Below are 12,231 nucleotides of genomic sequence, written 5' to 3'. Positions count from 1 at the left end.
TCCGCAGTTCCGCACGAAGAAGAGCAAAGGAAAAGAAAACAAAAGTCCCCCTGGGTTTATTTCCCTCATGGTCTTGTCATGCCACCTAAAAAACGACAGAATGATTCCGAAACGGGTAAAAAGAATAAGAAAGAGAAACGAGGTGAACTCGCCGTTATTAACTCGGATTTGAGGGATCACGCTGTCCAGAAAGGCATGACAGACGCATGGCAGAGGAAAGAGAGCTACTCTAATGGTATGTATGCCCACGTGACACATTGAGTGTACATTACTTTGCTTTTCAGAGGTGAAGCAAACTGGTTTTATCTATTTGTCATGTCTGTGAATCCCTCTTTTCTCTGGCCTCTATCCAGGTAATATCCACCTGGATTGTGCGCCCTTCCCTCACTGTCAGATCACCCATTTCCTGCAGAGTGAGAGCTTTGTGGAGAGTCTGCGGGCAGAGCTACTGCAGCTGAATTTCAACAGCAAGTCAAATGACTTGTACAAGTTTCAACAGGTATCAGTCTGAATCATACGTATATTTAGTAAAGAAGCTGGTGGTCAGTACTGAAGTCTGTTTTTTTCTGCAGTCAGATGATCTGAGGGAGAGAAAAGAGCATCATATCTCACAAATGAGGTGCGTCAGAGTTCAAGTGAGCTTCTGTCTAAGAGTTTCTGTAATTATTTTGCTCATGTGTTGTTTATTGGGATCTCAGTTCTGTGATTTTTGGGGAGTTTCGTGTGTGGTTGTCAGAGGTGCTGCAAGTGGAACTGCAGGCGACTGTTGATATATCCTGTGCCAAGTACGAGCATACAGGTAAACCATCTAACAACTCAACCAATCACTGGGGTGTAGATGTGGAGATGATGTGCAGCTGGGTTTCTTGACATCTCTCTATCTCTCCCTGCTCTTTTTCCAGATGTTTTGCTGTGTCACGATGATGAGCTGGAGGGACGAAGAGTTGCATTTATCCTCTATCTGGTGCCTCCATGGGAGGTGAAAGATGGAGGGGCACTGGACCTGTTCAGCACTGATGGTGTGCAATTTAAAAAACATAACAAAACTAAATAGTGTCATTTTAGCCCCCACATTGCAAAAAAAAAAGAAGATTTTGCCTTGTTTTCCTGTAGAAATATCTAAAGATTCTTAAATCAAGACTGAGATGATGACTTAAGATATTAAGTGATTAATATTTAAGTGAAGTTAAGTGAAGTTATTTAATGAAAAATATATTTTTCATGCTTAAGTTAAAATCTGTATTTTTATGACCCCACTAGCAGCTCAAATTTTTTTAAGCATAAACTTGAAAATAAGACTTGATATCATAAGTCATTTTGCTTCTCAAGTAAATGGATCTTGATTTAAGAATTTGTTTTACAATTATAATGAAAAAAACACACAAAAATACTGAGTAAGATAATTTTTTGCTTTGAAAATGTGTTATTCAGTTTATAAAATATTGAGTCGACACGAAACTGTTAATTTTACTTAAATTTATAACAAAAAGAGCAAGTTGTTACATTTTTATGAAAGATAATAAGAACAAACATTTTCTTTTTTGGAATAATATATACTGATGATGAATCATGCACAAAGACAGATGTAAATTAATTAAATAGTAATTAATGTTTATTTGTTTACTAATTATAATTCTGCATGTTTCACAGAACACTGCCAGCCAGTGAGTGTTGTCAAGTCTCTGCTTCCTTGCTGGAACTCTCTGGTGTTTTTTGAAGTGTCCCCCGTCTCCTTCCATCAGGTAGTCAGAGTCTTGTAAATTTATATTAGCACTATTTTTTTAGACTATTATAGTATTTATTAATAATTTTATATTTTCAGTTTTCAATTTGATTTTAGTTTATTTTAGTTTTAGAAAATGTAGCACTTCAACTTAAACCTATTTTAGTTTTTCAAAAATAAATAGAAAGTATTCATAATTTTCGTTAAGTTTTTCATCTAATATTTATATTTTATTTTATCTCGGCTTTTAATTCAATTAACGAAAATTATTTTATTCGTTTTGGTTATTAACAACACTGGTTGGAAAGATTGATTGTCCATTCTTTAAAGATCTACATCTGTTTCAATGAAATGAACGGCAAGCTTAGGTGGCAGAGGTTCTTTCCGAGGAGAAGTGCCGTTTATCTCTGAGTGGATGGTTTCATGGCCCTTCCCTACCAAGACCCTCACGCTACCTTGAACCCCCAGTTCTCCGTCACACTCATATCCCCAGAGATGTAAGTCAAGGTATCATGCAGTGTGTGACGTGGCCAAATGACCAAGACTCACTCAACCCATATTTTCTCTGTCTGAAGCACAGTGTTTGTGTGTTATAGGAGAGTTTGCTATTTGAGTGGGTGAATGAGATGTACCTGGATCCACGCTATCAGGCTCGGGTACAGCAGGAATTCGAAGAGAATTCAGAGATTTGCTTGCCTAGTTTCTTACAGGTTAGTCATCATCATCATCATCATCATAATTATTAAAGTGTAACTTCAGTGATTTAGCATTAAAGCGATAGTTCACCCAAAAACGAAAATTTTATGTTTTTCTGCTTACCCCTAAGGCAACCAAGATGTAGGTTTCTTCGTTTCTTCAGCAGAATACAAATTAAGATTTTTAACTCCAACCGTTGCTGTGTGTCACTCATATAATGCTTGTCAATAGAGACGAATTCTATTAGAGTAAAAAAAACATGGACAGACAACTTCAAATTAAACCCCGCGACTCGTGACGACACATTGTGTCTTAAGACACGAAACGATCGGTTTCTGAGAGAAACCGAACGGTGTTTATGTATTTATATATATCACCTCATATCAGACGAACGCTTTAGCTCTCCAGACTGCCATCACTTCCCGTGTGTGAGGTCAAAATAGCGGCCGGGTCATAGATATATACATAGATACCTCATTAGTGCCTGCGTGGATCGCTCGAATGGGGAATCTACGCATACATATCTATGACCCGGCCGCTATTTTGACCTTTTCACCTACGGGAAGTGATGGCAGTCTGGAGAGCTAAAGCGTTCGTCTGATATGAGGTGATATATTTGCATAAATACCGTTCGGTTTCTCTTAGAAACCGATCGTTTCGTGTCTTAAGACAGCAATGTGTCGTCACGAGCCGCGGGGTTTAATTTGAAGTTGTCGGTCCATGTTTATTTACTCTAATAGAATTAGTCTCCATTAACAAGCATTATATGAGTGACACACAGCAACGGTTGGAGTTAAAAATCTTAATTTGTGTTCTACTGAAGAAACGAAGACACCTACATCTTGGTTGCCTTAGGGGTAAGCAGAAAAACATCAAATTTTCGTTTTTGGGTGAACTATCCCTTTAAGCTTTGTATCAGTAGAAACCCCGTAGTATATTTGAATTATGGTACTTTCCCCCCTCATATCCCCCTGAGACGAGAGAATTATGCATTTTATTTCTGGAAAAAAATCCTCAGATGACGTAAATATCGTCATTTTGCGTCATTAGTCGTAGTCGTATAGACTACAGCCAGTAGAAGCAGCTAGTTCCGCATGTTTTCAACCCGCCCATAGGGGAGGGATCTCTCACGCATAGAATGTAAATGCGTTCGGCTCGGCCTCTGGTATTCATAACGGAGCAGTGCGGAGCAAAGTGAGTTTCAACTTTTCAATGAATTCCTATGAAAGTTTAGCTTCCATATGCGATCAAAAAACACGCCAGACTGGACACGTGCTGAGAATGACAGCCGCGCTTACCTCAGCTCTTACTTCGCTCTCGTGATGAATGAAATCTGACTCCTGCAGCTGCGTTTGTCATGTGACTTTCGTTCGGCTCACTCACACTTTATTGAAAAGACACGTTCAGTTTTTAAAGGTCCCATGGCATGGATTTTTTATTTTATAATGTATTCTGAGGTGTACTTATATTGTTAGTATGATTTTTACATCATAAAATGTCATAATTTAGAAATAAAAGGCATTTTTTCTATACTGATGTTTGCCCTCTGGCTGAATGCCTTGTTTCAAGGGGCGTGTCTGCAGTGAGACTTCAGTAAAAACGCCCACTGTTGTGATTGGCTGACATCTTTGCATTTGAAATGAGTATCAGATCTTGTAGCGGAGGGGGCGTGGTTTAACGAGGTCTACGAGGCACGAGATATTTTACTGAGTTGTGAGAGCGCTGTCAGCGCTGTGAGTTTATTTTGTTTGTATCTGAGAGTTCTGAGAGTCCCAGTCACACCGAGTCCGTCTTCATCCTTATTCTACCAACTTTGTAACACATGTAATGTACCATTACAGCTGTCGAGATGAACGAATTACGAGTAAGTGTTGATTATAGCATTATTTTTAGATATTTTCCTATCATATGAAAAGCGTCAGTGACGCGCATTGGGTACACAGCGCAAACAAAGACACAACAGCAGTAATCGAATGTAATCCAGTTTATTGTGGGAATAGCTGGCTAGCATAGCCCGGATACGCTCACGCTTACCCCCCTTCTGCTTAATCTCGCGCCGCATTTGGTGCCTCCGCTGTGGGCCAGATGCAGTACTGGGGGTCGGTGATGTTGAAGGCCGACCGGCCAGTGCAGCCCGAGCTTCAGCATGCGTGAGGTTTATCTCTAAAGACACGTGAGGACCAAGAGGACCAAGATGGCGGCGCGAGTAGATCGCGAGGCTCAGCGTCTCTCCAGATTCTGCAATTTTGCGGTATTTTTCCTGTTCTTCTCGGGTCTGTTCGCACAGAACAGTTGTGCCTTTACATCGTACACCCGCGCTGAGCTTTTGGATATTGGTTTGCGAATTTCCGACAGTTTTATGGACAATCTACAACTCCTTCCTGAGATCGCTAAGACACCGGTGACTCTGCACTCTACCCGGCCGGGCGGAAGTGCACGCAGACGGCGGCGTGATCGTAAACAAAGGCGGGGGAGACGTGGAGGAACGCGTGCTAAGCTAACGCTTACTCCTCATCGGCTCTCTTTACCCAGCATTTTCCTTGCCAATGTACGGTCGCTAGTGAACAAAATGGAGGAGATTCGACTCAGCATCACACACAGTAAGAAACTTTTGAACTGTAACGTCCTAATATTCACGGAAACCTGGTTAAACAGCGGAATACCGGACACCGCTATCGAGCTAGCGGGACGCCACACACTCCGGGCGGATAGAACATTAGATGGCTCCGGGAAGAGCAGAGGGGGTGGATTGTGCATTTATATTAACAAAGCTTGGTGCACAAACTCTGCTATTGTTGGGAGTCATTGTTCAGCTAACCTGGAGTTTCTCGTGGTTAAATGTAGACCGTTTTATCTACCCCGGGAGTTCACCTCCACTATTATCACAGCAGCCTATATTCCACCCGATGCTGATGCCAAGCTTGCTATGAAAGAACTTCACGCAGCCATCAGTAAACAACAGACTGATCACCCGGAAGCTGCGTTTATTGTTGCAGGTGACTTTAATCACTCAAACTTAAAGTCAGTGCTACCCAAGTTTCACCAGCATGTTTCCTGCCACACCAGAGGAAACAAAACCTTAGACCATGTTTACACAAACATGGCCGGAGCTTACGTTGCGACACCCCTCCCCCACCTGGGACAGTCAGATCACCTCTTTGTTTCTCAGACCCAAATATTCACCCCTCATCAACCGCGTGAAGCCATCAATGAAAACCATCAAGGTGTGGCCTGCGGGGGCAGACTCCACACTCCAGGAAAGGTTTCTAAACACAGACTGGAGTATGTTTGCTTCTCAAGCCACCAGTGGCGCTCACACGGACATTGACTCCTACACCTCCTCAGTATTGGATCATATCAATACCACCATCGACAGTGTTACAACCCAGAAACAGATCACCACATACCCAAATCAGAAGCCTTGGATGAACAGGGAAGTACGACTCCTGCTGAAGTCACGCAATACTGCCTTCAGATCAGGAGATGCACAAGCCTACAGCGCATCCAGGGCAAACCTGAAGAGGGGCATCAAAAAGGCCAAGCACTGCTACAAGCTTAAGATTGAGGGTCACTTTTCCAACTCTGACCCTCGACGCATGTGGCAGGGCATCCAGGCCATCAGTGACTACAAACCCCCCCACTCCACCCCCGCAGCCACTGATGTCAACTTCCTGAATGAGCTAAATTACTTTTATGCTCGTTTTGAAAGAGACAACAGAGAAACTGCCACCAAGCTCAAACCCTCAGCTGACCACCCACCAATCACACTCTCCTCCACAGATGTCTGCAAGGCACTGAGCCGGATCAGCGCGCACAAGGCTGCTGGACCAGACAACATCCCTGGACGTGTGCTCAGGGCATGTGCGGAGCAGCTCGCTGGGGTTTTTACAGACATTTTCAACCTGTCTCTCGCCCAAGCAGCTGTACCATCATGCTTTAAACGCACTTCCATTGTGCCAGTGCCGAAACACTCCAGCCCGAGGTGCCCTAATGACTACCGCCCTGTAGCACTCACACCCATCATTATGAAGTGCTTTGAGCGGCTGGTCCTGGAACACCTAAAAGACTCTATACCATCCACATTGGACTCACACCAGTTTGCCTACCGCAGCAATAGGAGCACAGAGGATGCCGTTTCCATGGCACTGCACTCTGTGCTCACCCATCTGGACAGTAAAAACACTTATGCACGCATGCTGTTTGTTGACTTCAGCTCAGCATTCAACACTGTCATCCCATCCAAGTTAATTGCCAAACTTGGAGACCTGGGCATCAACACTTCAATGTGCAACTGGATTTTGGACTTCCTAACTGACAGACCCCAGAATGTTCGATCAGGATCCACCTGCTCCACATCCATCACTCTTAACACTGGTGTACCACAGGGCTGTGTGCTAAGTCCGTTTCTCTACTCCCTCTTCACCGCCGACTGCAAGCCTGTGTATGGATCTAATTCTATCGTCAAGTTTGCGGACGACACAACGGTGATTGGTCTCATCAGCAACAACGATGAGACTGCCTACAGGGAGGAGATCCAGCACCTGGCCACATGGTGCGCTGATAATAACCTGCTCCTCAACACCACCAAAACGAAGGAGCTCATTGTGGACTTCAGGAAGGAGTCAAGAGGCACACACGACACCATCCACATCAATGGAATGGCTGTTGAGCGTGTCTCCAGTTTCAAGTTCCTGGGGACCCACATCTCGGCGGACATGTCGTGGACGACCAACACCTCCAGCCTGGTCAAGAAGGCTCACCAGCGCCTCTTCTTCCTGAGGACACTGAGGAAGAATCAGCTCTCCTCGGCTATCCTGGTGAACTTCTACCGCTGCGCAATAGAAAGCATCCTGACCAACTGTGTGGCAGTGTGGTATGGGAGCTGCTCTGTTGCGGAGCGCAAGGCACTGCAGCGGGTGGTGAAAACTGCCCAGCGCATCACAGGGACTCCACTGCCTGCCATCGAGCACATCCAGAGGAAACGGTGCCTGCATCGAGCTCACAGCATCCTCAAGGACTCCTCTCACCCAGCCCACAGACTGTTTTCTCTCCTGCCCTCCGGCAGGCGTTTCAGGATCCACCGGACCAGGACCAGCAGACTAAAGAACAGTTTTTTCCCCAGAGCTGTCTCTTTATTGAACTCAAACCCCCGTTGATCCACTTCCCTCATAAACTGATAACTCTCCTACCTCACATCTGCCTTCACTTTGTTATTTGCACTACCGACTGTTTATACAGTAACAACTGTTTACTTATGCATTCTGCACCACCATACCGTAACTGGATTATGCTCATCTGCACTGCCGACTGTATTTACAGTAACAATGTTTACATTTGCATTTTGCACCGTACTTCTAACTGGAATATGCAACCACTTTCCACTGCACTTTTACACTTTCTTTCGGATAGCTCTGTCCATAATTTATTGTACTAACTTAATCCACTGCTATATTCCTCATATTAGCCTAACATACTATTGTATACCTCTAACTGTAAAATTCTGTTCAAGTAATAACCGTCTGTATATTTATTCATAGTACATAGTCACCTGTAAATTCTGTTTATAGTAATAGCCATCTGTATTTATTCATAGTACATATTCACCTGTAAATTCTGTTTATAGTAATAGCCATCTGTATATTTATTCACTGTATATATTCATCTGTAAATTCAGTTCTACTTATAGTAATAACCATCTCTCTACTTATACATATTTATATATATTCAGAACATTTTTATGTCCTGCACTTACGCAACCATTGTATATATCCTGCACTTGCTGCTATTGCACTTCTGGTTAGACCTAAACTGCATTTCGTTGCCTTGTACTTGTACTTGTGTAATGACAATAAAGTTGAATCTAATCTAATCTAATCTAATCTAAAGATGTGCCTCTGCCAATGTTGAGCAGAAACTCACGACTGTATGCACATCGTAGAACAGATAGACGCGACGAGGACGTACAAAAAAACTGACTCACAAGATGGAAAACACCCTTCTGTCGGGAGAGAGAGAAGCCGCAGCGTGTGCACGAATAATAAAGTTCTGTGTGATCTTGAATAATTAGCCACACATCAGAAATCACAGATCACAGATCAGAAGGAACTGAAAAAAGACTTCTGTTTTAATTTGTACATCCAAACACTGAGAAACTGCCAGCATTCACTCGTTCACAAGCCATGATCTCTCGAGGAGTAACAAATATGGCGCTTGCATGGGCGTGCCAAATTCCCCGGGGCGGAGGAAAGGGAGGTATCCGTTCCTGTTATGACGTCATAACAGGACAATTCCAGATCAGCTCGTCTGAGCTGTCATTTTCTCAAAGGCAGAGAGAGAGACACCCAGAACTCGCTTTACACCGATCAAAATTTAAAAGTTGTTGTCTTTCATCCACATGAGACAAAAATTAATTTTATGTCTTTTCTCAGTCTAGAAGGCACCAAATTCAAAAATAATTTCACATTTCTACTACATAAATGACACAGTTTAAATACACATTAATCTTCCCAGCTCTGAAATGCCCCTTTAAGTACACAAAAATGTTCAATTATATTTAATGTGTAGTAGTACATTTACAAATGTACATAAGTGTATGGCTTTGCACTGGTAGATGGTTAGGAATTGTGTGTGTGTGTAATATATATATATATATAATCTCTGTTAAATAAACTGTGCCGGAAGAGGCTTTTATAAGGCCCTTTTTGTCTGTGCCGTTGTGGAGGTCTATGCATAATTGATGGAAAGGAGAAATTCCTGTAGATGTGAAATTTAGTGACATCCCACTAGAGGCATGTAGGGAAGTAAGTTTTAAATAATTAAGTGTTTGTTATTTATTTATTTATAATTTTGCACATGTAAGAGCCACATTTGCAGACTGCATGAAAGAATATGCTTATATTGTGCCATATGGACATTACCAATAGAGATGGGTCTAAATTACAATGAATATGCTAAAACACTATTTTTCATATGCGTTAATGGTAATACTTTCACAATTAATTAAAAAATAAATTTAAATATTAATTTCTACATATACTAATACATTTTTAAAGTCATGAAATCGAATCTATTTTTTAAATGCATGCTATTGATCTTACGGTGTTATTCATCCATGCATGTTTTATTGTTAAAACATTTTTTTGACCTCATTTTTTCGTCGTATGCTGAGGTCTCCATAATTTAGTCCGAAACAAATCCCGCCTCTTTCTTACGACCAACTGCAAGCTTGCATTTAGATCTGCCTCCATACAAGCAACAACCAATGGATTGAACCAAGACCCCGCCCTTAATTTCCCCCCAATAATATTTCACTCTGATATTTCACTTTAGTTGTATAAATTAACATTTAATTTGAATAAGCATACAAAAATGTAAAATCTAGATGAGTAAATGCTTTTGTTCCTTGTTAGTTTAAAGGGTTAGTTCACCCAAAAATGAAAATTCTGTCATTAATTACTTACCCTCATGTCGTTCGACACCCGTCAGACCTCCGTTCATCTTCGGAACAGAAATTAAGATATTTTAGTTGAAATCTGATGTCTCAAAGTCCTCCATTGGCTCAATGGTACTCTACACTGTCAATACCCTTAAAAGGTACTAAAGACGTCGTTACAAAGTCCATCTCACTACAGTGGTTCTAAAATAACTTTATGAATCGGCGACAATAGTTTTTGTGCGCAAAAAACCCTAAATAACGACTTACGTAGTGATGACGATTTCAAAACAAAGCATCATGAAGCTTCGAAGCGTTATGAATCACTGAGTCGATTCAGCGGTTTGAATCGCCAAATTTTAATCATCATTCGGCTAAATTATGAATTATGGAGACTAAATTATGGAGACCTCAGCATACGACGAAAAAATGAGGTCAAAAAAATGTTTTAACAATAAAGATACTTAATGCATCAATTAATGTTAACAAATGAAATCTATTGGTAAAGCCTGTTCGTATTAATGAATATCTGCCTTTATCAGAAACTATTACATATTTATAATGCTGATATCCTGAATTATTTTAACTGTCAGGAGGAGAAACTGAGGCAGGTGCGCAGTGCACTACAGTCGTCTGAAATCCGGTGGGAGAGGAGGGGGCCGCCCAATAAGAGGTGAGATCCAACCCACCTGTCTTTTGTGTGATATTATATTTATATTAATTTCTTCCTGTCTCTGCATGTTTTGTTTTCTGGTAAGTGTAATTTGTTTATATGCTTATGTACTAATGACTGTCACTGTGTTTAGGTGTTATGGCTGTGCAGTTATGCAGAGCTTCCCATCTTGTGTACAGGAGTGCTGGGAACTCCTCTCCTCTGAGCCATTCTTCATCCTCTTATCCAACCTGACCGGCCTCAGTCTACACTATCTGTGCATCAATGAGGATGAAAGCGAGAGTGAAGATGGAAAGAATGAGACCGAGAACAGAGATGGAGAGGGAAATACACAAGCAGCGGGTTCTAGTGCCGATGCCAATGCTTCGTCAGCAGACAAAGGTGATTAACGTGTGCATGTGTTGTTTCTGCAAAGATCAATTTTGACATCTACAGTGATTTACATGTGTATTCATACAGGACCGCCAACTTGTGTTGGAGAACTGCGTCGCTGGGCACATGGGGACTACACGTTGTTACATGACTGTGTCAAAAGAGAGTATGCATTGGATCTGCAGCTTCACATGGGCTGTGCAGGTACATAATCTTGACATGTATGAGCTTTCAAAATTAGTTGATTAGTGTCTTCAGTTGTGATTGAGATTAGAATCGTATAAAACAGACTGAAGTAAAGAAAAAGAGCATATGAGTCAGAAATCTGTCTGTTTTTGTCAGGGTGGAAGTCTGAGTTTGGGGGATTTACGTCCTATATTGCACATGATGAAGATGAGGAGGTAAGCAATGTCACACAATGTCAGTTTGTTTTTATTTAAACAATGTATTATAACTTATGCAGACCCAAGCAGGACTAGTGCACATTATTTATTCTGTTGACACTGTTTTTTCTTTAGCTCCTCACAGTGTGTCCTGAAGATAACTCCCTCGCTCTGGTCTACAGAGACAAAGACACCCTCAAGTTTATCAAGCATATCAATAATAACAGCTCCAGCCACCTTTCTTCCCAGAATACCACAGCTTTTTATGACTTCTCTTTTAACTACTATGAATGATGAGATGTTTGATTGGCTGACTGATTGAACGAACGCGAGTTTGTGAAAGCAAAGTGCATTGGCCATACATTTCAGATCAATTTGAGTTCAATATACACAGACAAATACGTTTGGGATTCAAGAGGCACATTCATTTTTGAATGTGCAAGTATTTCAATCCCAACTACAAAAAATCTGTTAAATTTGATGCTCAAAATTAAATGTAATCATTTAGTTGTTAAGAGCAACTGTGCTTTAATGTCAATAAATGTTTAATAATAAACATTTGAATAATGAAATGTGTTAATTTGATTGTGCCCATTTTGTTACACCATAGAACGAGTTCAAAAGTCTAAAAAACATTAGTTTCTTTTTTCCTTCTTTTCCAATTTAGAGATAGTTTACCAAATAGAAACTCATTCCTCATGTATGACTTACTTTCTTCTGTCCTTTCATTCTAAACCTGTATGCATTTCTTTATAAGAAGATATTTTGGAGAAATATCATTGTTTTTTTTGTCCATACAATGGAGTCAATGGTCTACAATGTCAAAATATATTCTTTTGTGAGTTTGGAATGACATGAGGGTGAGTAAATGATCAAATCATTATTATATTTTTGGGTGTAATATCCATTTCATGCAAACAATGTCATATTTGAGTGCAGTTTAATTGAAAAA

General features: G+C 41.1%; 1 protein-coding gene across 1 annotated transcript; it reads left to right on the top strand.

Annotated features, from left to right (window-relative positions):
* The first annotated feature begins 9 nt into the window (after nucleotides 1-9).
* Nucleotides 10-11,855, top strand: ogfod1 (2-oxoglutarate and iron-dependent oxygenase domain containing 1). The gene is made up of 13 exons (XM_079810816.1): nucleotides 10-235; nucleotides 354-499; nucleotides 573-619; nucleotides 699-799; nucleotides 903-1,019; nucleotides 1,651-1,742; nucleotides 2,092-2,220; nucleotides 2,320-2,433; nucleotides 10,445-10,524; nucleotides 10,658-10,905; nucleotides 10,984-11,100; nucleotides 11,239-11,297; nucleotides 11,415-11,855. Exons 1-13 carry the CDS (start codon nucleotides 79-81, stop codon nucleotides 11,571-11,573), a joined length of 1,566 nt encoding a protein of 521 aa, XP_079666942.1. The 5' UTR covers nucleotides 10-78; the 3' UTR covers nucleotides 11,574-11,855.
* Nucleotides 11,856-12,231: the final 376 nt, after the last annotated feature.

Source organism: Gobio gobio (assembly GCF_949357685.1).
Source record: "Gobio gobio genome assembly, chromosome: 2".
NCBI lineage: Eukaryota > Metazoa > Chordata > Actinopteri > Cypriniformes > Gobionidae > Gobio > Gobio gobio.
The sequence above is the reverse complement of the archived record's forward strand: the minus strand, read 5'-3'. Positions and strand labels throughout refer to the sequence as shown.

Coding starts and splice junctions, on each gene's coding strand:
- ogfod1 (XM_079810816.1), top strand. CDS start 79: ATGCCACCTAAAAAACGACAGAATGATTCCGAAACGGGTAAAAAGAAT. Junction 620..698: donor CATCATATCTCACAAATGAG/GTGCGTCAGAGT, acceptor TTGGGATCTCAG/TTCTGTGATTTTTGGGGAGT. Junction 11,101..11,238: donor GCTTCACATGGGCTGTGCAG/GTACATAATCTT, acceptor TGTTTTTGTCAG/GGTGGAAGTCTGAGTTTGGG.